A 26,818-nucleotide genomic window follows, 5' to 3' on the forward strand; every position below is an offset into this window, starting at 1 on the left:
TTTTAAATTTAAGGAAAATTTCAAATTTACCACCTTATAAAGTCCATATTTTCAAACTTACCACCATGTAAAATTTTAATTTAAAATTACCACCTTTATAAAATCACAAACCTTCAAAGTTACCACATGTTAACGGATTTTGTCATTTTTTCCGTTAATAGTTAGTAACGTTGAAAGTTTGTGATTTTATAAGGTGGTAATTTTAAACCCAAAAGTGAAAATTTTGGAGGAAAAACATAAGGTTTGTAATTCTATAAGGTGGTAATTTTAAATTAAAATTTTATAAGGTATTCCCTCCGTATTTATTTAAGAGATACACTTGGCCGGACACGAGTATTAAGAAGAATAATTGAATAAAATAAAGTAATAAAACAAGTGGGGCTGGGTAGATATTTTAATAAGTAAAACAAGTGTGGACCATGTCATTTTATGTAACACCCCGACAATTCCCATTTTCTAAAATAACCCCTTTTTAAATATAACTGTAGGGAATTATCAAAGTATTATCGCCCGTGTGAAAACGTTACGGCTTATTCAGAATTTTGCAGCGGAAAACATAAACTAACTTTTAGGTTCATAAATAAGCTATTACATATTAGGTCCAAACCAATTAACTGAATTAAGGAAATACGAATAGTACGACAAATTTCAAATCCAAGTTAACAAATTAAATCACTTAATTAACCGAATAGAACTACAAGCTCTCTAATCCCGATCCCAATGATGCATCATCTTCAAACCTGTAGATGGGCAACGCTTATTGATCCTTAGAGACTGCTCACCAGAGATGGGTCATCACAGGATCAATAAGGCATAGCCATGATCAACACACACAAACAAAGCACGTAATCAGCAAAGCTGAGTACTACATACTAAAACAACAACAATCCTAGCATGATACTATCAAACCAACAACCCTAACATGATACTACTAAGTATAAGTAAGGACAGACAAAACATAATAAATTGACGATTATACTTGACTAGACTAAGCTAGGCTTAATAACCATAACATTATTTTAGTTGAAATAGACAATGGACCGAGTTGACCATCCAGAAGTCTTCACTAAGGAAGACGAGGTACGGGCGCGACTCCGTGACCTCAGTGACCTGCGATATCGAGGAACGTTTAAATAAAAATAGGACACGGTGATCAATCCGGTCCCAGAAAAGGCCATGGGCTACCACCATGAACCCCAACTCCTGTTTGTCCGTCACTTCAGACGTGCACAGTCTAAAGCTATTGCTATTCAGTTTCACTTTACATGATTTACAAATTGGGATTCCGTTATGACTCGACCATTACATAAGCCAGACAATTCACATTTGTTCACAACTGTTTTTATCTTGGAATTAAGTAAGTGATCATAAAAGCATCAATCAAGACTCATTCCAACTTAACCCAACCTTTCCTTTAACCATGAGCAACCCTGTATATGGGCATAAAGTTTCAACCTACTAAACAAGGTCCTCCGCCCTTATAAAGTAGTGAAAAGATAGAAAGGGAACAACAACCAATTGATCCAACCCAATCATATAGAATAATCTAGTGTTCCCAACCAACATGTTTGTATCAAACATCCATACTAACATGTTACAGTTCTTATAGTGCAAAATAAGTTCAATAAGTTTGTCCAACAGTATTAAACATGCACATTCAATATAACCCAGTTCGTCCATAATATCAACATCACCAAGTTCCACAATAATATTAACATAACCAAGTTCAACAACAAGATTCAACATGGTTTCAACAATTAGCACACATTCCAGGCACACAGGTATGTACGTACCTTGTGTAAACAAACTGATAGGCCACCTTAACACTTTCAAAAGTCGCCTAGAGAGAATTCTCCGCCTAAAACAACCAATAAGTAATACCAATCAATTTCTAATCATTGGTAACCATAATAAAGTATTCTAAATGCATCCTAAACATATTTAGAGCTCTCCCCAATATCAAAACTTAAACATTTGATTTCCTAGCATCATACTTATTGAACTAGTGACTGAAATTCGTTGAAAACTTTTTGCAAACACCGTACTTTAAATTTTCAGCAACATAACTAATTTCACACTACTCCCCAAGCTTTGAAATCATAAAAACAATAACTTTAATAATTTATAATCATCCTACCATGATCTCGAAACTATTAAAACCATTAAAATTCATACTTTAATAATTAAAACCATTATTTCAATCAAATTGCATAATCTGAAAATTAAATATATTATTTGAGCATACTACATAAATCTGAAAATCCAATTAACTCATAAAAATCATAAATTTATTAAATCAAATCATGAATTAAATAAACAAAATAAATCAAAATATTTAGTTTACTTAGGGTTTAAGAAATAACCACGAATTAGAGAGGGGAGAGGAGGCTGGCCGGTAGACGGCGGCGGCTTGCGGCGAGGGAGGAGCACAGTGGTTGCGTGCGGTGGTTGCTGCGCGAATATGGTGGTGGTCAGCCACGAAATCGAAGATCAAGCAATGAATCGAAGAACGAAAATCAAAAGAAAAAGGAGGAGGAAAGAGGAGGCTACCGTGCAAGGCGGACGGCGGCACGATGGGTGGTTGCCGGACGGCGGTTACAACACGGTAGGCTGGGCGCGGTGGTGCTGCGAAATTGACAAGCTAAGCTACGAAAACAGAGGAAAAGGAACGAAAAGAAAAGAAAGAAAGAACAAGGGGAGGAGAGATCGAATGAGAGGGAGAAGAACTCACCGGCGTCGAGGGAGGAGCCGCGGCGAGGAGGTGGTTGCTGGGGCTGCTGTGTCGAGAGGATGAAGAGCAGAGCTTTGTTTTTTTTTTTTTTTCTTTTGTGTTGATGTTTCACGTGAATGAGGAAGGAGAAAGAGAATAGGGTTTTATTTTTGTTTTACATGAATTAGAAAAGAGAAAGGAGTATGGTCATATGGGTTTTGTTGGTTTGGGCTTTGCCCAATTGGGCTAGGAATAGTAATCGGGATTTGCTTTCTAATTCCAATAGAACGTGATTTCAAAATTCGAATCCGTTTCAACGTAAAATTCAAAAATACATTTGATTTCGTAAATCATTTAAAATATTCAAAATGTAATAACATAATTATATTTCAATTACATATTCATTTCTAAAATTCGTAAATTTACATTTAAATATATTAAATATACGTTAAAGTATATAATTAAAATATAATAAAATTACGGGGGATTACAATCTACCCCTCTTAAAAGAAGTTTCGTCCCGAAACTTGACACGAAAATTCACATTTTTTTCCAAACTTCACAACTTATTCTAATTGTACTCGTACTTTGTGCCACTCTTGTGCACTCTTTTGCCAATTAAGAATTACTTGTTATATTCACGAACACATTTCCTTATGCGGAGAATCTATTTGCTTGCATCAACATGTAAAGGTTGCTAAAAATTAAGTATAAAATGCATAAAAATACCATGAAAATAGGTAAAAGCGCGAATTTCTATCGCATTCTACCCCCCTTAAAGAAAACGAGTTACGCCCTCGTAACTCACCTCGGAAAATAACTCTGGGTACTTGAACTTCATTTCAGCTTCGGCTTCCCACGTTGCCTCTTCGTACTCGTGGTTCGACCAAAGCACTTTCACTATGCTGACGTCCTTATTGCGTGTACTACGCACTTTTCTATCAAGGATTTTCACAGGCCTTTCTTCGTATGTGAGGCTACTATCAATCTGAATTCTCTCAGGCTCTAAGATATGACGCTCATCAGGGATATAGCGCTTTAGTTGGGAAAAAGAAACAGCTTGCAAGGACATACATTAAGCATGTAGTGAGGTTGCATGGGGTCCCAACCGATATTATCTCAGACCGTGACTCAAGATTCCTCTCGAAATTTTGGCAAAAAGTCCAGTTGAACCTTGGGACAACTTTGAAAATGAGCACTGCTTTCCACCCTGCAACCGATGGTCAGACTGAGAGAACTAACCAAACTATGGAAGATATGTTGAGGGCTTGTGCAATTGACTTTAAGGGTAGTTGGGAAGACCATCTAGACTTGATCGAATTTTCATACAACAATAGCTACCACGCAAGCATTAAGATGGCACCTTTTGAGGCACTATATGGGAGAAAATGTAGAAGTCCCACCTGCTGGAATGATTTCAGTGAAAATATAGTCTTGGGAACGGAATTCATTGAAGAAACTGTCAAGAATGTGAAAATAATTCAGGCTAGAATTCAAGCTGCCCAGGATAGGCAAAAGAGTTATGCTGATTTGAAAAGAAGAGATGATGAATTTGCAGTAGGTGATAAAGTGTTCTTGAAAGTATCACCAACCAAGGGTGTGATGAGATTTGGGAAGAAGGGCAAGCTAAGTGCCAAGTATGTAGGCCCATATGAAATTCTGCAACGAATAGGGAAAGTAGCATACAAGTTAGCCTTGCCAATGGAGTTCGAAAAGATGCACGACGTGTTTCACATTTCCCAACTAAAGCGCTATATCCCTGATGAGCGTCATATCTTAGAGCCTGAGAGAATTCAGATTGATAGTAGCCTCACATACGAAGAAAGGCCTGTGAAAATCCTTGATAGAAAAGTGCGTAGTACACGCAATAAGGACGTCAGCATAGTGAAAGTGCTTTGGTCGAACCACGAGTACGAAGAGGCAACGTGGGAAGCCGAAGCTGAAATGAAGTTCAAGTACCCAGAGTTATTTTCCGAGGTGAGTTACGAGGGCGTAACTCGTTTTCTTTAAGGGGGGTAGAATGCGAATTTCTATCGCATTCTACCCCCCTTAAAGAAAACGAGTTACGCCCTCGTAACTCACCTCGGAAAATAACTCTGGGTACTTGAACTTCATTTCAGCTTCGGCTTCCCACGTTGCCTCTTCGTACTCGTGGTTCGACCAAAGCACTTTCACTATGCTGACGTCCTTATTGCGTGTACTACGCACTTTTCTATCAAGGATTTTCACAGGCCTTTCTTCGTATGTGAGGCTACTATCAATCTGAATTCTCTCAGGCTCTAAGATATGACGCTCATCAGGGATATAGCGCTTTAGTTGGGAAATGTGAAACACGTCGTGCATCTTTTCGAACTCCATTGGCAAGGCTAACTTGTATGCTACTTTCCCTATTCGTTGCAGAATTTCATATGGGCCTACATACTTGGCACTTAGCTTGCCCTTCTTCCCAAATCTCATCACACCCTTGGTTGGTGATACTTTCAAGAACACTTTATCACCTACTGCAAATTCATCATCTCTTCTTTTCAAATCAGCATAACTCTTTTGCCTATCCTGGGCAGCTTGAATTCTAGCCTGAATTATTTTCACATTCTTGACAGTTTCTTCAATGAATTCCGTTCCCAAGACTATATTTTCACTGAAATCATTCCAGCAGGTGGGACTTCTACATTTTCTCCCATATAGTGCCTCAAAAGGTGCCATCTTAATGCTTGCGTGGTAGCTATTGTTGTATGAAAATTCGATCAAGTCTAGATGGTCTTCCCAACTACCCTTAAAGTCAATTGCACAAGCCCTCAACATATCTTCCATAGTTTGGTTAGTTCTCTCAGTCTGACCATCGGTTGCAGGGTGGAAAGCAGTGCTCATTTTCAAAGTTGTCCCAAGGTTCAACTGGACTTTTTGCCAAAATTTCGAGAGGAATCTTGAGTCACGGTCTGAGATAATATCGGTTGGGACCCCATGCAACCTCACTACATGCTTAATGTATGTCCTTGCAAGCTGTTTCTTTTTCCAAGTCTCTTTAATCGGAATAAACACGGCTGATTTTGTTAGACGATCCACAATCACCCAAATGGTATCATTTCCGTTCTTTGATCTAGGCAAGGCAGTAACAAAATCCATAGAAATGGAATCCCACTTCCATCCAGGCACTTCTAAAGGTTGAACTTTCCCCATGGGTCTTTTGTGGTCTATTTTGACTTTCTGACAGGTTAGGCATCTAGACACAAACTCAGCAACTTCCCGTTTCATATTAGGCCACCAATAGATTTGTTTCAGGTCTTTGTACAACTTGTCACCCCCAGGGTGCACAGAATATGGAGTATTATGCCCCTCGTCCATAAGACGTCTCTTGAGTTCTTCACACTTTTGTGGTACGCACCATCTCCCTTTGAACCTCAAACTACCATCTTCATGAATCTTGAAATCCACTTCTTTCCCTTGACCCATCTTTTCTTTGATTCTCTCTAGGCACTCATCCCCAGCTTGACTTTCTCTAATCTCCTCGAATATAGGCAACCCCAATGATAATGCGCTCAGTTTTGCTTTGGTTTCCCCAGGGTTTACTATTTCCAGGCTAAGTCTCTGCATGTCTCGACACAACTCTTCAGGCACTACCAAGACATTCATACTATGGCTAGATTTTCTACTCAATGCATCGGCGACTACGTTTGCTTTCCCCTCATGGTACTGGATGTTCAAATCGTAGTCCTTGATCAACTCTAACCATCTTCTTTGTCTCATGTTCAGATCTTTCTGGGTGAAAATGTATTTTAGGCTTTTGTGGTCTGTGAAGATCTTACATGTTGCCCCATAGAGGTAATGTCTCCAAATTTTCAAAGCGAAAACAATCGCAGCTAGCTCTAGATCGTGGGTAGGGTAATTAGCCTCATATGGTTTTAATTGACGCGACGCATACGCAATCACCTTCCCATTTTGCTGTAATACACACCCCAACCCGTTCTTCGACGCATCACTATATACCTCAAACCCTTCATTCCCATCAGGCAAGGTTAAAACAGGTGCTGAGGTTAAACGTTCTTTGAGAATTTGGAAGGCTTCCTCACATTTTTCGCTCCACTCAAATTTTGATTCTTTCTTCATCAAGTTGGTCATGGGTCTTGCTATCTTTGAGAAATCTCTCACAAATCTTCTATAATACCCAGCTAGACCTAAGAAACTCCGAATATCAGACACATTCTTCGGGGTAGGCCACTCACTCACGGCTTGAATCTTGGCAGGATCCACAGAGACTCCTTCCTTTGACACATAATGTCCCAAAAATGCTACCTTTTCCAGGCGGAATTCACACTTAGAGAACTTTGCATACAACTGGTTCTTCCTAAGCGTCTCCAAGATAACCCTCAAATGATCATCGTGTTCCTTTTCACTCCTCGAATAGATCAGAATATCATCAATGAATACCACCACAAACTTATCTAGGAACTCATGGAAAATCCTATTCATCAGATCCATAAAGATGGCGGGTGCATTGGTTAACCCAAAAGGCATTACTGTAAACTCGTAATGACCATAACGAGTCCTAAATGCAGTCTTAGGAATGTCTTTTTCAGCTACCCTCAATTGGTGATATCCCGAACGCAAATCAATCTTTGAGAATACACTTGCCCCGCTCAACTGGTCAAACAGGTCATCTATCCTAGGCAAAGGATATTTGTTTTTGATTGTTACGTTGTTCAACTCCCTATAATCAATACATAGCCGCATACTCCCATCTTTCTTTTTGACGAACAATACTGGAGCTCCCCACGGTGATGCACTAGGCCTAATGTACCCCTTGTCGAACAAGTCCTGCAATTGTGTCTTTAACTCACTCATTTCTGGGGGTGCCATCCTATAAGGTGCTTTGGATATAGGTGCGGTTCCGGGATTTAACTCTATGGTAAATTCAAGGGTTCTAGCCGGTGGCATACCCGGAATCTCATCCGGAAATACATCTACAAATTCTCTTACGATTGGGACATCCTCTATCTTTACCCCGACTTTCTTACTTACATCTTGGACGCTACAGAAAAATAGTTCACACCCTTTATTTACCAGTTTCCTCACTTGTAATGCGGAGATCACCCCAAAGTTCCCAGACTTCCCAAAACGTCTATATGATATTGATTTCCCAGTAGGGTTCTTTAGGCTTACTTTCTGAATCTCGCAATCTATCCTGGCCTTGTATAAGCTTAGCCAATCCATCCCCAGAATCACATCTAGGTCCCCCAAACTAAATTCTATCAAATTAGATGGAAAAGTGCAATCTTTTATCTTCAAAGGCAAGTTCTTAAATAATTTCGTACACCTTATTGTTGCACCATTAGGCATACTAACAGGTAAATCAATTGCCTCAAAATCTACTAACTTCAAATTTTTAACAATAGAGGTCGAAATAAAAGAATATGTTGCCCCTGAATCAAACAATGTTTTAACAGGTAAGGAGTTGATAGAGAAAGTACCCGAAACTACGTCTGCAGAACGTTCAGCTTCATTTCTACTCATTACGAACAGCTTTCCGGGAGCCTTGTTGTTATTGTTGTTTCCATTGGCAGGTTTGTTTTGGTTTCCCTGGTTGTTTGGTGCCCCAGCATGCTTCGAACTTTGGTTTCCCGAATGGTTAAAACCTGGTTTCCCTTGGTTACTACTCCCACTACCATTCTGCTCTCTCTTCTGCTTTGTGAAGCACTCAAACTCCCTATGTCCCTTCTTATGACAATAGTTGCAAATTACCAATTCCCCCTTACAATCCTTCCCAGGGTGGTTGTTGTTGCACCTCTTGCAGTGGTACACTCTGTCAGTTTGGTTTCTGTTGTTATAGTTATTCCCCTGGTTGTTTCTTCCCTGGAATTTACCATTACCATTACCATTACCATTACCATTCCCATTTCTATTCCTTTTGAAGTTCCCCTGACTTCCCCCAGCATTAAACTCTTTCCTTTTATCCCCAACAACAATATTCTTTTTGTCTCTCCTGGTCTGAAGGCCATAGATATGAGCAGCTCTCCCATAAACAATGTCTAAGGACGTAAAGGTTTCCCCGCCTAATCCCAGTTGGATCTCATCGGTTAACCCTTGCTCAAACCTCTGAGCTTTTAGTTCCTCAGTAGCTACCACCTCAGGTGCAAACCTCGACAAGGCTATAAACTTACTGTAGTATTCAGCAATGGTCATATTCCCCATCCTAAGGTTGATAAATTCCTGGGCTTTCTGCTTCCTCATAAAAGGAGGATAAAACTTCCCCCTCAAAGCAACAATAAAAGAATCCCAATTGAATCCCTCAGCAGCGCTTAGTCTAGTCCCATTTTCCCTCCACCAAAGGTCGGCCTCATCTTTCAGGTAGAGGACAGCTTGGCCTACTTTCATATGCTCAGGACAGTTTACCGCCCCAAATAGTTTCTCAAATTCCCTGATCCAGTTTTCAAGGAAGGTGGGGTCTGCCTGCCCCTTAAAGTATGGTGGCTTAACTTTCGCAAGCCTTTCAAACATGTCCCCTGCAGAATCGGGACGCTCAGTTCTTTCCTGGGTTAGTTTTTCCGCCAAGAGGCGAATAGCAGCAGCTAGGTCACTATTATTGGCCATCCTAGAGCGCGACCTGAAATTTATATGCTCTAATTCAGGTTCAAAACTTTACTTACATTATCCTCTAGCAATGCAATATCACATTAACATTCAAAATGCACACGAAATGAACAATCATGCAAAACATTCAACTGAGAGACAAGGAATGACTTCAATCATCACGAATAATAAGTTAGAATAAAAAAGAAAACATTCCCCTTGCGTGCCCGTAAAACTCTGATCTTTTAGATAGTCAATCATCTAGCTTTTATTCCTCAGAAGAATGTCAATAACAATCCTAAATATTAACACACACCTGTTCTCAAAATAAAGTAAAAAGGTTCTACGATATAAACATAAACTATGGTTGGGCGGATTGACCAACATTTTTCTCACACACAACTAAATATGTAAGCAAAGCTAAAGGGAAACATCATCAGACTTGTCCTTTGACTCGCTATAACCTTCTAGGGTGAATAGCTCATATTTAAGTTCATCATCGTCATCCATATCAAAATAATAAGCTTCTTTTCTTGGCCTAGAGGATCTTCGTAGACCTTGAAATTGATGATTAGCTTCCTCTGGCTCAGGCTCAGGTTCAGGTTCATGTTCGGGCTCAAACTCAAACTCAGGTTCAACCTCTAATTCATGTTCGAACTCAAACTCAAATTCTTGTTCGAACTCAAACCCAAATTCATGCTCAAACTCAGGCTCCGAATCGCTTTCAGGTCTCAAAACAGCTTGATAAATATCGACCCTAGTTTGCCCTCTAGCACGATCAAATTCACGAAGGGCTTCATCATCACTATCAGGTTCTCCTGCTCTTAAAACTCGACGCAGAACAAGTTCACGGCTGGTGTAACTGTTAATGTCAGACTCGTAATCCATTTCATTTTCATCATCGCTTAGAATAATAGGGTTAGAGTTGCTCCCTATTCTATTTCCTTGTATGCCAGACATGATTAGTGATCTATAACAATTAAACATAGTTTCTATGTTAGTAATTAGTACTCTCACTTACCGTATGATCCCACAATACACAATAAGTAAGAATATATATCAATCGCAATGCATAGGAAAGACACAACAGTTAGCAGGTAGAGAAATTACAATCATGTTGACATAATGCATGCACAATGCTTCTATTCTATATGCCCTTTCCTATACTACCCAACTCTCAAAATAATCATAGTATATGAAACATTGAAGCATAAAAGGATAAACAAGAATGATTTATACGAATTAGATTGATTAAAAGAATAATTATTAAACGATAAATAATTAATTTTTTTTTTTTTTTTTTTTTTTTTTTTTTTTTTTTTTTTTTTTTCACGGTACTGTAGCAGCAGCAGCAGTAAAATTTTTTTTTTTTTTTTTTTTTTTTTTTTTTTTTTTTTTTTTTTTTTTTTTTTTTTTTGAAATATTAATTTAAATTTCAAAAGAATCGAAATACATTTATTCGCATAAAAACGTATTTCAAAGCACGATTCAAGAGTCAATATTAAAATAAATTCAAACATTTCTAGCTAATAACTTTAAATTTATTCACTAATGTGAAATTACTTTTACATAACTAATTAGTTGGTTAGGCGCCTAAGATATAAAAGGTAGACACGAAATGTCAGTGAAACCTTTAGCTCAAAAATACCACTTTGTAACACCCCGACAATTCCCATTTTCTAAAATAACCCCTTTTTAAATATAACTGTAGGGAATTATCAAAGTATTATCGCCCGTGTGAAAACGTTACGGCTTATTCAGAATTTTGCAGCGGAAAACATAAACTAACTTTTAGGTTCATAAATAAGCTATTACATATTAGGTCCAAACCAATTAACTGAATTAAGGAAATACGAATAGTACGACAAATTTCAAATCCAAGTTAACAAATTAAATCACTTAATTAACCGAATAGAACTACAAGCTCTCTAATCCCGATCCCAATGATGCATCATCTTCAAACCTGTAGATGGGCAACGCTTATTGATCCTTAGAGACTGCTCACCAGAGATGGGTCATCACAGGATCAATAAGGCATAGCCATGATCAACACACACAAACAAAGCACGTAATCAGCAAAGCTGAGTACTACATACTAAAACAACAACAATCCTAGCATGATACTATCAAACCAACAACCCTAACATGATACTACTAAGTATAAGTAAGGACAGACAAAACATAATAAATTGACGATTATACTTGACTAGACTAAGCTAGGCTTAATAACCATAACATTATTTTAGTTGAAATAGACAATGGACCGAGTTGACCATCCAGAAGTCTTCACTAAGGAAGACGAGGTACGGGCGCGACTCCGTGACCTCAGTGACCTGCGATATCGAGGAACGTTTAAATAAAAATAGGACACGGTGATCAATCCGGTCCCAGAAAAGGCCATGGGCTACCACCATGAACCCCAACTCCTGTTTGTCCGTCACTTCAGACGTGCACAGTCTAAAGCTATTGCTATTCAGTTTCACTTTACATGATTTACAAATTGGGATTCCGTTATGACTCGACCATTACATAAGCCAGACAATTCACATTTGTTCACAACTGTTTTTATCTTGGAATTAAGTAAGTGATCATAAAAGCATCAATCAAGACTCATTCCAACTTAACCCAACCTTTCCTTTAACCATGAGCAACCCTGTATATGGGCATAAAGTTTCAACCTACTAAACAAGGTCCTCCGCCCTTATAAAGTAGTGAAAAGATAGAAAGGGAACAACAACCAATTGATCCAACCCAATCATATAGAATAATCTAGTGTTCCCAACCAACATGTTTGTATCAAACATCCATACTAACATGTTACAGTTCTTATAGTGCAAAATAAGTTCAATAAGTTTGTCCAACAGTATTAAACATGCACATTCAATATAACCCAGTTCGTCCATAATATCAACATCACCAAGTTCCACAATAATATTAACATAACCAAGTTCAACAACAAGATTCAACATGGTTTCAACAATTAGCACACATTCCAGGCACACAGGTATGTACGTACCTTGTGTAAACAAACTGATAGGCCACCTTAACACTTTCAAAAGTCGCCTAGAGAGAATTCTCCGCCTAAAACAACCAATAAGTAATACCAATCAATTTCTAATCATTGGTAACCATAATAAAGTATTCTAAATGCATCCTAAACATATTTAGAGCTCTCCCCAATATCAAAACTTAAACATTTGATTTCCTAGCATCATACTTATTGAACTAGTGACTGAAATTCGTTGAAAACTTTTTGCAAACACCGTACTTTAAATTTTCAGCAACATAACTAATTTCACACTACTCCCCAAGCTTTGAAATCATAAAAACAATAACTTTAATAATTTATAATCATCCTACCATGATCTCGAAACTATTAAAACCATTAAAATTCATACTTTAATAATTAAAACCATTATTTCAATCAAATTGCATAATCTGAAAATTAAATATATTATTTGAGCATACTACATAAATCTGAAAATCCAATTAACTCATAAAAATCATAAATTTATTAAATCAAATCATGAATTAAATAAACAAAATAAATCAAAATATTTAGTTTACTTAGGGTTTAAGAAATAACCACGAATTAGAGAGGGGAGAGGAGGCTGGCCGGTAGACGGCGGCGGCTTGCGGCGAGGGAGGAGCACAGTGGTTGCGTGCGGTGGTTGCTGCGCGAATATGGTGGTGGTCAGCCACGAAATCGAAGATCAAGCAATGAATCGAAGAACGAAAATCAAAAGAAAAAGGAGGAGGAAAGAGGAGGCTACCGTGCAAGGCGGACGGCGGCACGATGGGTGGTTGCCGGACGGCGGTTACAACACGGTAGGCTGGGCGCGGTGGTGCTGCGAAATTGACAAGCTAAGCTACGAAAACAGAGGAAAAGGAACGAAAAGAAAAGAAAGAAAGAACAAGGGGAGGAGAGATCGAATGAGAGGGAGAAGAACTCACCGGCGTCGAGGGAGGAGCCGCGGCGAGGAGGTGGTTGCTGGGGCTGCTGTGTCGAGAGGATGAAGAGCAGAGCTTTGTTTTTTTTTTTTTTTCTTTTGTGTTGATGTTTCACGTGAATGAGGAAGGAGAAAGAGAATAGGGTTTTATTTTTGTTTTACATGAATTAGAAAAGAGAAAGGAGTATGGTCATATGGGTTTTGTTGGTTTGGGCTTTGCCCAATTGGGCTAGGAATAGTAATCGGGATTTGCTTTCTAATTCCAATAGAACGTGATTTCAAAATTCGAATCCGTTTCAACGTAAAATTCAAAAATACATTTGATTTCGTAAATCATTTAAAATATTCAAAATGTAATAACATAATTATATTTCAATTACATATTCATTTCTAAAATTCGTAAATTTACATTTAAATATATTAAATATACGTTAAAGTATATAATTAAAATATAATAAAATTACGGGGGATTACATTTTAGGGGTTGGGGGGTGGGGGTGGGGGTGTAGTTATGAAATTATTTATTTAATAGGGTGGTGGGACATATGATATATTAGATAGATTATTTAATTAGATGGTTGGGTTGATAATTTACTAAAAATGGCAAGTGTATCTCTTAAATAAATACGGCCGGAAAAGGCAAGTGTATCTCTTAAATAAATACAGAGGGAGTAGTAAGTTTTAAAAAGTTGACTTTATAAAGTGGTAATTATACACCCTACGAAAGTCTAGAGAGAGGGAGAGCAAAATAACCTATGAGATACCTAAGAGTTTTCTAACAAAACCTAGCTTCCCCTTTTCTGCCTTCCATCTCCACCTTCATTCGCCCCTTTTTTTCTTCAAGATCTTGATAGATCTCTTCAACTCTTCAAAAATGGCTACACTTCGCGTATTTTCGACACTAATTATTACCCTACACCCTATTTAATTTGTTGTTCCCAATCTATATCTACTGCAAAATGTTATCAACCCTTAGATCTAAATTTTTCGGTTGCGATTATCTCTATTAAGGAGATTTTTGGGGGTTCCGATAATATTAATGACGAGCCTTTAATTTTCCGGGGTTTTATTTTTAATCGCAAAGCTTTCGAGATTTTCTAGGCCAATCCGGAAAGGCGGTGGCCTCGAAGAGTACGAGCTGAGGATTTTGCGTGTTGGGTTAGGCGAAATGCACCGTTAATTACCTCAGGGAAGTCTTTAATCTCGTTTTTAATTGGTCGATTTTTTCTATGCTTTTTTCGTTTGCTTTTTATCTGCTTCCTTGTTAAATTCTTGCTCCTTTGGAATATGAATCGTTTGCTACAAGCTACCTTGAGTAATCATGACTTGTGTTTTTCTGGGATTTTTGTGACCTTGGCCTCCAAGTTTCGAGATTTTGGATGTTAATTACGCCCCTTAATCTTCTTGCATGCCTCAGTAATTTAATTAATTCGAGTATACCCCTTTACTGCCATGTTATGACTTGTTGGATTAACATAAATGGGTCTTTCAAATTTTGTGTATCTTGTTTGAATTTTGTTGTGTTTACCAATTTTACCCCCACCTGTGATCTGTCTGAGTTGTTGGTTTGCTTGCACTATAAATACAAGTCCTGGTTGTTCAATTTTGATCACTTCATCCCTCTCCCTATCACCCCTAGCACTCTCACTTGCCAAAACTCTGAATTATATTGCCATTTCTTAGTGTCTTACCTTCCCTTCTGCTATTTAATGTCTGTCAATCCTTCTGAAACCAACTATGCCTCAGTACTCTCAAAGAACATTGCTACAATTCCCTCTGAACCTCAACATTCCAATCATTCTGATCATTCAGATAATACCCCTACTCTAGGACCCGAACCAATGGGAAGTCACTGTTTTGTTAATGCTCCCCCTACCCCATCTCAGAACACTCCACACTCTTCTGCTCCAGAGGTTCACAGTGACTCTATCGGTGTAATCTCTCTTCCTGCCCCTGAATTAGTAAGTTCTGAAGTTCAAACTATGGAGTCCACTTGTTTTTATGGTAAGGCCATGGGTGAGTATGTACCCCAGGCTGCTGCCATTGCTAGGTTGTGAGAGGGGGTCGAAAAAGCACGAGGCTAATGCGTGACCTCGTCCCTCGTGGGCATGACGTTGTCAGATCAAGTGTAATTGGATTTCCTGTGAGTTTACACCCAATCGACTAGTAATATAGGAGTCGCCATTCAAATTTTAACGACAATGAGAAAAATTGACAAAACCCAGTTATCGTGACATAAAGGGAGTGCAATTATGTTCGACCACGACGGCCATAGGTTCCCTTGTGATCCCTGGTGTGGGGATTGCTCAACGTACACCCGCAGGGCAGAGATTGAAAGTTCGGGGGACTGTAACTACCGAGAGGAGTGCTCATCGATAATACTCCAGAGGCAGGTTATCCTTACTAGCTCAGCATAAATAATTGAAGGGACATGCGTTAAACTATTAAACTATTCTGAATTGATTTTAGCAATATGCAACACATAACACTAAATCGATCGTGATTATCTTATTTAGATTGATTTAAGGTACCTAGCATGATAATTCAATTGTCCAAGGTATTATTGTAACACCCCCAATTTCCATACCTGTTTAGGTCTTATAGCGGAAGCATAAAATAATAAATTAAGGGTATTACCGCCACATTTAGGTTACAACCCAAATGTAAGGCTATATTATCCATCAATAATCCAACCTTTATAAATAAACCAACATTGTCATAATTAAATAACTTAAACCAACTACCCAAAATATAGTTACAAACTGAATTAAATAAAACCCAACTGATTGTCTTTAGGTGATTTACGTTATTAATAACTTGCTACTAGTTGTTGTGAAACGGTCGCTCAGGACGTGCCACGCATACCTGTAAATTGGAAAAACATATACAGAAGGGAAACCACAAATCAGTGGAAATTGAGTAAGTACTACTTCACCCTGTAAAACATTTTCGAAAACTTTTTTCTTACTTTGGAAAACATTTTATCTTAAAACATTTCATGCACAGATAGCACGTAACAAGCACACGCACCTTGTCCATAATTAACAGTTAATTAATTACTTAGAGGTAAGAGAACAAGATAATTCCACCATAATTGTAGTTCGAGACTACCACCCTAATGGGTGTAACCACCAAAATAGGTCTTAGTCCTTAAGTGTGCACACCCCCCAGTGAGTGTTTTTAACTCAAAGGAGTAGAATAAGCCTAGGTCGTGCTAGTTAGCTCCGACAAAAATATTAAGACACGTTGTGTCGTACCACCAATATGTTCATCACCTTAGGGGATCCTGCCTAAGATGTCTTACCAACCAAGAATATTTCTCTTTACATGATTACATTTGAAACGTGATCCAAACCATACAAGAAGGTAACTGACAACCATGTAATTTTAGCACGTAGTCCACATATATTTAGAGTTGTCTACTTGATTTAATTCACTGCACGAATCGCTTAAAAAATTTGGCGACTCACCATATAATCACCAAACACTTAAATAATGTAGAACTTTCAGTTATTCAATTCCAACAAATTCCTATCATTAAGATCCATACGTGTGGTAAACGCATCTTCCAAACCCACGTACATACAATGAGCTCCAATTAATTAACAAGAGATCAATGACTTCCTTATAAATCAGGTGACATGCAAGCACATACTGAAGACTCAAATACTCGTAGGTATTCATTACTAAAATATAATGCATACAAGTACGGTCGTTTCCCAATCTTACACAAATATGTTTCAAATTAATACCCATACAATATCATGTAATCCACATATTAAAACAGAGTTTTCACAGGGTTTAACCAAGCGGTGAACATAGTAACTTACCTTGATAAGCAAGCCTCACAAATTACGCACACGAACAAGAACACTAGTGGGTATCCTCACGATCTACCTACTCTATAAACAGCGTAAAATAGTCGATGTCAATATACGTAAGAAGTGGTTCGAAGGCTTTATTAATAATTAATTAGAGTTAGTGTAGCGAAAGTAATCGTATATGTTCTCGAATGAGGTATAGAAACATACTCATTAAACTCATATTACCATTATATTCTATGCGTGTATTTAAGGTAGTAGTTTAACTTATAATATTAAGTCCTTAATCTTAAGTGGATCAAATAGGAGAAGTTGATTAGTAGTTTGTTGCACATGGGTTCTCAAAGAAGAGCATTAATCATTAAAACAAGAGGTTGAAGGCCGTTAAAAGAACATCAACCTGTTACACCAAAATAGAAGTAATACGGAAGAACAAGGTTGATTTCAAAAGGTCACATTACCTCCGTTTACTGACGGTTTTCAGAATTTACAAACCGGATGCGAAGAGGGTACTGCAAACTATGAGACGATGTTTTTCGCGGTGGTTTCGGAAGTTGTTTGATGGTATTTCGGTGAAGCCGAAAGTAGATGGGAACCAATCTCGGCAATTGACTTTTGTTTTCTCTGGTTTTTGTTTTCACGAGTGCTTGAGGGGTTGCAAAAACTTGAGTTATGAGGCATGAGTCGGTATTTATAGAGAGGGCACACTAGGGTTATCAATTTGAGTGGTTAAAGATTCTAATGAGATAAGGGTGAGATTTTACGGTTAAGATACGGGTTGACTACGAAATCCTACAATCATGGTAAATTAGTTAGGATATTGTGCTTAGAGGTATATTCCTCCTAGATTTTTGCTCGATACGGGTAGGACGCTACAATTGACGAGGATGATGATATTGTTTACTATATGATTTATTTATTTATTGATTGGTAGAACTATACGTGGATATTAACAAAAGTATAAGTTAGGGCTAAGGCTATAGCTAGAACCAACGTATAATAGGCTAAGACTCATCAGTGCAAAGTTATTTAGAGTTTACTTTCTAGCTAGTTAGTGTTATAAAAGTACTACTTAGATATTTAGTGTTATAAAAATATTGCACAAAGTAAAAGCTAAGTTTATAAATTATACTATTATATATTATAGATCTATATTATTATATGACTAAGGATATAAATCTAAGGTTGTATATAGTATTTTCCTTAGTGAAATATGGGATATTACAATCTACCATCCTTAAAAGAAGTTTCGTCCCGAAACTTAAAATTTGAAAAACAAAAAACGACTTTAGTTGCAAAAGCTTAAAATAAAAATTATACCAAATTTTACTATATTTAAAGTAATGGGGATATACTTTCCAACTTAAAAAGGAGTTCGGGGATCACATAATCACATCGCATAGATCACATAACTAACACATAGAAAGAGATACTCTCTTAAATTAAAAGGCTTGTCCTATACTTTTAACTTAACAGTTAATTACCTATTTTAATCCTAGACAACTCCAACGCTGAGATATGAAGATCTCTGCGTCAATCCCGAAGAGCGATTAGGCTCTTGATACCATTTACTAATCTTTAAATAAATAAGAAATATAAAAGACTTTATAGAAATTGCGGAAACTTACACCTAAATCGGAGGTATCACCGCCACACTTGACCACATTGTCAAGTGCTAAGGCTTACAAAACTCAAACTATTACAACTCCATTACTAGGTGATCTATTTACAACTGTACAACTGTTACAGAAGACTAAACGGTAACACTTGAACTCCTTCAACTTGAACTACGACATTTTACGATCAATCTGCTCCAGTAAATCTTGACTGCTCACCATAGTGGACAAATTCCAAAAGGATCGTCGCAGGGCCACCATAAGAAAAAGACATGGCCACAAACACACATAACAAATAAACACACACGTCAGCAAAAGCTGAGTAATCACCTGTAATATACAAAAACATACTAATGTAGAATATATAATAAAGCTCATGTAAATAATGTAGTATGAAACTACATTCAAATACGATCCCAAAGATAAAACTAACTCCATACTCTATGGAAACTATAAATATTCTCTTCCTATGAACCTCAAATATGTCAATATGATCTTTTCCTCTACTAAACGTACTCAAACCAATAGGTGCCATATTTGCTCTTTGTTCTATACCTAGCCTTGGACATGGGTAATTTGAATAATAAACCAACAAGTATAAAAACTTGAAACTCTCAATAGCTACTAGAAAGACTCTCTGAGTCAAGGCCACTTTTGGACCAAATCCCACTTTTGGAGATATTAAGAAAAATAAAGATTGTAACTTGCTCTTCTACTATTGGTTATCATCTCCTTACCAACATGCCAAGGACTGAGGTCTATAACGCCGAGTCTCAAACCAAAAATATATAACTATTCTTAACCTTTTCTCATGATCTGATCAGTACCCACTTTGGGTATATAATATATGCACTTCTCAATTAATATGACACGGCCCCAAAATAATCATAATTTGCAACAACCTTGCTGTGTATAATATTCTAAGCTCTTGAAAATAAATCATACTACTAATCATTATCAACCAAATATGCGACAATCGACTCTTCTAACCTTAATACACTAGTACACATGAAGCTACACCGAAACGATAATTACGCTAGAATCTCCAAACTCCAAAGTATTGGATATCTATACTAACCATTAATAGTATCTATGATAATAATTCTCATAAACGATCAAATATCCTTATTAACATAATTAAAGATCACTAATAATTAACCCAAAGCAATTTGGGACCAACTACACACCAATTCACGCAATTAACCAATATCACAACACTTATTATATATACTTTAAAAGAAATATCATCCTACTCAAAACATCACAATATACGTACACATTTAAAATCAATATCATCAAAATATATGCCATACAATATCAAAACCATAATTAATAATCACTAATAAAACATACGTTGTATATCCTTCATACAAATCCAACATAATGAATGAGCGTGATTACGCATAATAATTAATTCACACAAATAATCCGAAAAATTTTGACGCGTGTGATTACAACTAATAATATACACAAACAATTAGATGGGACTAAGTGTGATTACCTTCCGAAACAAAATATCCATCACAAAAACGGATCTGCGTCGAACCGAAAGAATTGTCCTATGAATGAGTCTGAACATAAATTACTTGATATCAAAATAGAACAAGGTGTGGTGGAAATAAGTGGTAGAATTTTGGGTGATTGTAATCTCACGCATGAGATTGAATTTGATGACGGCGACGCTGGAAAAAGATGGAACTAGCATATTTCTTTTTAAAGATCACTTTGCTGCATTCAAAATCACGAGAGGGCACGGGTCTAATATAATTAGGGTAAAGGAATATATATAGGTGCTCGTAATAAGAGTCCTACTAATTTTAAAATAACGTTTTTAAACTTTCTGAAAATATTAAAAGAGACTAACTAAAAACGGAAATAAATACATTTTTGATAATAAAATATATTTTATAAGATTATAAAGTATTGGGTATTACAATCTATCCCCCTTAAAAGAAGTTTCGTCCCGAAACTTAATGCTATAAATATACAGGGTATTATAATTTACCCTCTTTAAAAAAAAGTTTCGTCTCGAAACTTAAAGCTATAAATATACAGGGTATTATAATTTACCCTTTTTTAAAAAGTTTCGTCCCTGAAACTTAATTTAGAAAAACTTTACTTTAGTTTCAAATGCTAAAGATCTTTTTTTTTTTTTTAATAATAAAAAAATTATACCAAATTTGAACTTTTGCTACATAAAATATTAGGGATATTACATACTATCCCCCTTTAAAAACGGAGTTTGTCCTCGAACTCAAACTAGTCATATAGACTCATTACAAGAATCACATAGCTAACACGTAAAAAGAGATAGTCTCTTCAATTAAACAACTTGTCCTATAATTTTTAACTTAACTCTTAATTACTCATTTTAATCCTAGACAACTCAAACGCTGAGATATGAAGATCTCTGCGTCAATCCCAAAGAGCGATTAGGCTCTGATACCATTTTGTAACACCCCCAATTTCCATACCTGTTTAGGTCTTATAGCGGAAGCATAAAATAATAAATTAAGGGTATTACCGCCACATTTAGGTTACAACCCAAATGTAAGGCTATATTATCCATCAATAATCCAACCTTTATAAATAAACCAACATTGTCATAATTAAATAACTTAAACCAACTACCCAAAATATAGTTACAAACTGAATTAAATAAAACCCAACTGATTGTCTTTAGGTGATTTACGTTATTAATAACTTGCTACTAGTTGTTGTGAAACGGTCGCTCAGGACGTGCCACGCATACCTGTAAATTGGAAAAACATATACAGAAGGGAAACCACAAATCAGTGGAAATTGAGTAAGTACTACTTCACCCTGTAAAACATTTTCGAAAACTTTTTTCTTACTTTGGAAAACATTTTATCTTAAAACATTTCATGCACAGATAGCACGTAACAAGCACACGCACCTTGTCCATAATTAACAGTTAATTAATTACTTAGAGGTAAGAGAACAAGATAATTCCACCATAATTGTAGTTCGAGACTACCACCCTAATGGGTGTAACCACCAAAATAGGTCTTAGTCCTTAAGTGTGCACACCCCCCAGTGAGTGTTTTTAACTCAAAGGAGTAGAATAAGCCTAGGTCGTGCTAGTTAGCTCCGACAAAAATATTAAGACACGTTGTGTCGTACCACCAATATGTTCATCACCTTAGGGGATCCTGCCTAAGATGTCTTACCAACCAAGAATATTTCTCTTTACATGATTACATTTGAAACGTGATCCAAACCATACAAGAAGGTAACTGACAACCATGTAATTTTAGCACGTAGTCCACATATATTTAGAGTTGTCTACTTGATTTAATTCACTGCACGAATCGCTTAAAAAATTTGGCGACTCACCATATAATCACCAAACACTTAAATAATGTAGAACTTTCAGTTATTCAATTCCAACAAATTCCTATCATTAAGATCCATACGTGTGGTAAACGCATCTTCCAAACCCACGTACATACAATGAGCTCCAATTAATTAACAAGAGATCAATGACTTCCTTATAAATCAGGTGACATGCAAGCACATACTGAAGACTCAAATACTCGTAGGTATTCATTACTAAAATATAATGCATACAAGTACGGTCGTTTCCCAATCTTACACAAATATGTTTCAAATTAATACCCATACAATATCATGTAATCCACATATTAAAACAGAGTTTTCACAGGGTTTAACCAAGCGGTGAACATAGTAACTTACCTTGATAAGCAAGCCTCACAAATTACGCACACGAACAAGAACACTAGTGGGTATCCTCACGATCTACCTACTCTATAAACAGCGTAAAATAGTCGATGTCAATATACGTAAGAAGTGGTTCGAAGGCTTTATTAATAATTAATTAGAGTTAGTGTAGCGAAAGTAATCGTATATGTTCTCGAATGAGGTATAGAAACATACTCATTAAACTCATATTACCATTATATTCTATGCGTGTATTTAAGGTAGTAGTTTAACTTATAATATTAAGTCCTTAATCTTAAGTGGATCAAATAGGAGAAGTTGATTAGTAGTTTGTTGCACATGGGTTCTCAAAGAAGAGCATTAATCATTAAAACAAGAGGTTGAAGGCCGTTAAAAGAACATCAACCTGTTACACCAAAATAGAAGTAATACGGAAGAACAAGGTTGATTTCAAAAGGTCACATTACCTCCGTTTACTGACGGTTTTCAGAATTTACAAACCGGATGCGAAGAGGGTACTGCAAACTATGAGACGATGTTTTTCGCGGTGGTTTCGGAAGTTGTTTGATGGTATTTCGGTGAAGCCGAAAGTAGATGGGAACCAATCTCGGCAATTGACTTTTGTTTTCTCTGGTTTTTGTTTTCACGAGTGCTTGAGGGGTTGCAAAAACTTGAGTTATGAGGCATGAGTCGGTATTTATAGAGAGGGCACACTAGGGTTATCAATTTGAGTGGTTAAAGATTCTAATGAGATAAGGGTGAGATTTTACGGTTAAGATACGGGTTGACTACGAAATCCTACAATCATGGTAAATTAGTTAGGATATTGTGCTTAGAGGTATATTCCTCCTAGATTTTTGCTCGATACGGGTAGGACGCTACAATTGACGAGGATGATGATATTGTTTACTATATGATTTATTTATTTATTGATTGGTAGAACTATACGTGGATATTAACAAAAGTATAAGTTAGGGCTAAGGCTATAGCTAGAACCAACGTATAATAGGCTAAGACTCATCAGTGCAAAGTTATTTAGAGTTTACTTTCTAGCTAGTTAGTGTTATAAAAGTACTACTTAGATATTTAGTGTTATAAAAATATTGCACAAAGTAAAAGCTAAGTTTATAAATTATACTATTATATATTATAGATCTATATTATTATATGACTAAGGATATAAATCTAAGGTTGTATATAGTATTTTCCTTAGTGAAATATGGGATATTACAATTATCTTATTAGGCGTGATAGATCAATCAAATTAATAGTTTGACAATTTTATAAAAGGGTGATGAAAGCGATTAAATCATATGAGGGACACATTATAACGCACCCTTGAGAGGTGCGTTGTGGTTCTCAGAAAACTAACCACTTGGCTTTGCTATTTCTCCTTTTATTTAACGAATCTCGGGTTTCTAAGCAATGTTCCAGTATTTAGGCTTAATTCATCAAGCTACAAGGGGCAGGATGCGTTCTGTTCGACTTTTGGGTCGATTGCGACAGAACGCTGGATCAATTTCGCAGCGTGAGGCTTAGGCTTAAGGCTAGAGTCAATACTCAGATTATGGAGTTGTGTGTTATTTTCACGTCGGTTTTGAGGCTTTATTTATAGGAAAAGAGTGTGTGGAAAGATAGATTTTAAGATACGAATCCAAAAAGAATCCGGGAATAAAACGGCCCCAGGCATTTTCAGCGCCCAGGGCTGGGCGCCGAAAATGGGATCTGGGCCGAGTTCTTTGTCAGATTTGGACTCTTAGAACACGGAGCTTTTGAGATTTATCCGAGTCTTTTAGTGCGTATTAACTTATGACGGAATGCGTCTGGGCCCGTTACGAACTCTAGGTTCGTTAGGAATTTAATTAATACGTAACTCTTATTTTTGAATTATACCAGGAATGCAAATTCTATCTCTTTTAGGATTTATGTTGGAGTGCAACACCTAATTCTGACAGGTTTCTATCTTTTATGATTTTGCCACTTTTAACAACTACCTTTTACGGTAGTTACTATTCTTAGAAGGTTTCTATAAATAGTACCTTTGGATGAAATGAAAGGGTGATTGAGATTCTTTATTTTATAGGAGATGCGTAGCCAAGTGGAGATTTGTGTTCTCATCACCGAACCTTCCCTTTCGGGAATGGGGACAAAAGTAGGCGTCTACAGGTTGTCTAAAGAGTGGTCTGCTTATGGTGGTCATGTTAAGTTTAGATATTTGGGTAATGGGTGGTTCCTCATTCAATTCTCAAACCCTGGTAACAAACTTGCTGTCTGGAATGATAGGCCTTGGTTTGTGCAAGGCCTAAACTTTGTGCTTCTTCCCTGGTTTGCTGGTTTCCAGGCCCAATCCTACCGTATTACTCGTGTTGATCAATGGGTTAAAATCCCATTTTTGCCTACGGAGTATTGGGCTTGGAAATACCTTACGCAAATAGTAAGTTCAGTGGGCCAACCTATCAAACTTGACCATTATACTCGTGAAAATATTGAAAAAGGTCAGTTCGCTCGTGTTTGTCTCAACCTTGATATCTCTAAACCAGTTCCTCGTTCCATCCAACTTAACTTTGGGTATAGGAAGCAAGAGTTCTTTATTTCTTATGAGGGTGTATGGGAGGTTTGTCCGATTTGTGGTGACCCAAAACACACTATGAATGCTTGCCCTAAGAAACCTCCCCCTTGTCTCGAATTAGTGGTGGCTAAGATGGACTCCACTTCTCTGTCAGCCCCCACCACTCCTGATTCTAGTGCTGCAGTTGAATGGTGCACTGTTGTCCCTACGAGAAGAGCTAAACCTCGTGTCATGGTTAAAGGGAATAGGGCTAGATTCCACCCTTTTGTGCCTCCTGTCTCTCGAAACAAAATGCTCCTAAGGCTGTGGTAGTAGCTGGTAAACCTCTCCCAGTTACTAACCCCTTCCAGAATCTTGATGAATTCAAAGTGTCAACTGGTGACACGGTGACTCTGAACCCGCCAGCTATTAGTAATTGTCTTGCTGAAATGGTTAACGATATTGAAGATGTTATCCCCTCTCCATCTGCTAAAAACTCTCATGCGGATATGTTTGATGCCACTCTTAGCATGATAGATGAGGAGATGGATGATATTAATGATCATATGGAATATTTCAACTCCGACATGTTTGAGAAACCTTTGGATATGCATAAATGAAGGAAGAGAGACTCCATCAGCATCTCTCCGCCTACTTCCCCATCTACTTAAGTTATGATTAGTCTGCACTGGTTTTTTGTGAGCTGTCATGCATATTCTATCTTCAATCAAGACTTTTGCCCCTGCCTATGCTTAACTCTGAAATGTTTGGACATGGATCATTGTTGGTGTTTCATGTTTAACTTGATCATGCAGGCTACTTTAAGTATGCTTTGTAATTGTACGTTTTCTTGCTTTTCTAATTCTAGTTCTAGGACTTGTAATCTGGCTCTGTTTGTTTACTTTTCGCATTCTGATTTCAGTTACTGTAATCTGGCCCAGTGCAGGAAGTTTAATGAGAATGGTCCTTTCTTTTCTAGTTACACCTTGCCTCTGGTTTATGATGAGTTTACAAACTCTGATCTGTGTTGGTTCTTTGTCCCTAGTAGTACTCATACTTATGTACATGGAACAGCTCTCCCTTTGTTGCTCCTTTGCCTAACTAGGAACCCAATTTTTGGGATGCTAGTTACAAAGTTGAAGCTCGTTCTTGTGAGACATTCCGTACTTAAGTCCCCACCCGATGATGTTCCCTTCTCGTGTGTTTCTTTTGGGACCGAGGGTGCTGCCCCTAGACCCTCAATGGATAATGGGGGTGATTGTCCTTGTCTTTATAACATTTGTATTTTCTTAACTTGGCTCATGGTGTTCATTTGCACCCGTATCAGTTTAAGAACTATGTATTGTTTCTTACTTGTGTTTTTGGATTATGTATTGATGTATTCAGGGACCTTTCTATGCCTCTCTTTGGATCACAGTCAAGCTTGCATGTTAGCTGGTTCATGCCCCTCCATTTGGTGCTACTACAACTGCCTTTTATCCATGTCTAAACAGAGTGTTATTTTTTTGAATATCTATTTAAGTTCAGGAATTTGTTTTAGTACTTTGCATAGATGGAAAACTGGTCTATGTACTCTGATCTTAAAATCGAACAATGGGACATTTATTGGCTGTACAACTTTAATTCGTTTCTGGAACCGGATTTCAATATCCGCTAAAGACTTGCCTAAGAACAGTAGTTCTTATCGGAACCGGAATTCAATATCCGCTCATATTTGGCCTAAGATTTTGGCTTTATTGGATTTGGATTTTTGTATCATCTGATACATAACTTAAATGATTTATCCTATAGGGTACTATTTGTACAATTTATAAATACCCTTATGTTTAAATGAGAATTTGTTCTTGGAATATTCAAGGGGGAAAGCGCGATCAAGCAGTCGCGGAACTCCTCCTTATTAAACACAA

At 37.2% G+C, this 26,818-nt stretch overlaps 1 protein-coding gene and 3 long non-coding RNA genes across 4 annotated transcripts; all 4 read right to left on the bottom strand.

The window, feature by feature from the left end:
* Positions 1-9,521: 9,521 nt before the first annotated feature.
* On the bottom strand, positions 9,522-12,337 carry LOC130463743 (uncharacterized). Its single transcript, XM_056832966.1, has 2 exons — positions 12,291-12,337; positions 9,522-10,244 (listed from the first exon to the last, which is right to left on the bottom strand). The coding sequence occupies exon 2, from the start codon at positions 10,232-10,234 to the stop codon at positions 9,695-9,697; it is 540 nt and encodes a 179-aa protein (XP_056688944.1). The 5' UTR covers positions 10,235-10,244; positions 12,291-12,337; the 3' UTR covers positions 9,522-9,694.
* Positions 12,338-15,907: 3,570 nt separating this feature from the next.
* Positions 15,908-17,691, bottom strand: LOC130462535 (uncharacterized). The gene is made up of 3 exons (XR_008922945.1): positions 17,507-17,691; positions 17,055-17,126; positions 15,908-16,089 (listed from the first exon to the last, which is right to left on the bottom strand). It is a non-coding gene; the product is annotated as an uncharacterized lncRNA (long non-coding RNA).
* A 921-nt stretch (positions 17,692-18,612) lies between these two features.
* LOC130462536 (uncharacterized) lies at positions 18,613-20,394 on the bottom strand. The gene is made up of 2 exons (XR_008922946.1): positions 20,163-20,394; positions 18,613-18,872 (listed from the first exon to the last, which is right to left on the bottom strand). It is a non-coding gene; the product is annotated as an uncharacterized lncRNA (long non-coding RNA).
* An 837-nt stretch (positions 20,395-21,231) lies between these two features.
* Positions 21,232-23,015, bottom strand: LOC130462537 (uncharacterized). The gene is made up of 3 exons (XR_008922947.1): positions 22,831-23,015; positions 22,379-22,450; positions 21,232-21,413 (listed from the first exon to the last, which is right to left on the bottom strand). It is a non-coding gene; the product is annotated as an uncharacterized lncRNA (long non-coding RNA).
* Positions 23,016-26,818: the final 3,803 nt, after the last annotated feature.

Source organism: Spinacia oleracea, chromosome 6 (assembly GCF_020520425.1).
Source record: "Spinacia oleracea cultivar Varoflay chromosome 6, BTI_SOV_V1, whole genome shotgun sequence".
Taxonomy (NCBI): Eukaryota; Viridiplantae; Streptophyta; class Magnoliopsida; order Caryophyllales; family Amaranthaceae; genus Spinacia; species Spinacia oleracea.

Coding starts and splice junctions, on each gene's coding strand:
- LOC130463743 (XM_056832966.1), bottom strand. CDS start 10,234: ATGTCTGGCATACAAGGAAATAGAATAGGGAGCAACTCTAACCCTATT.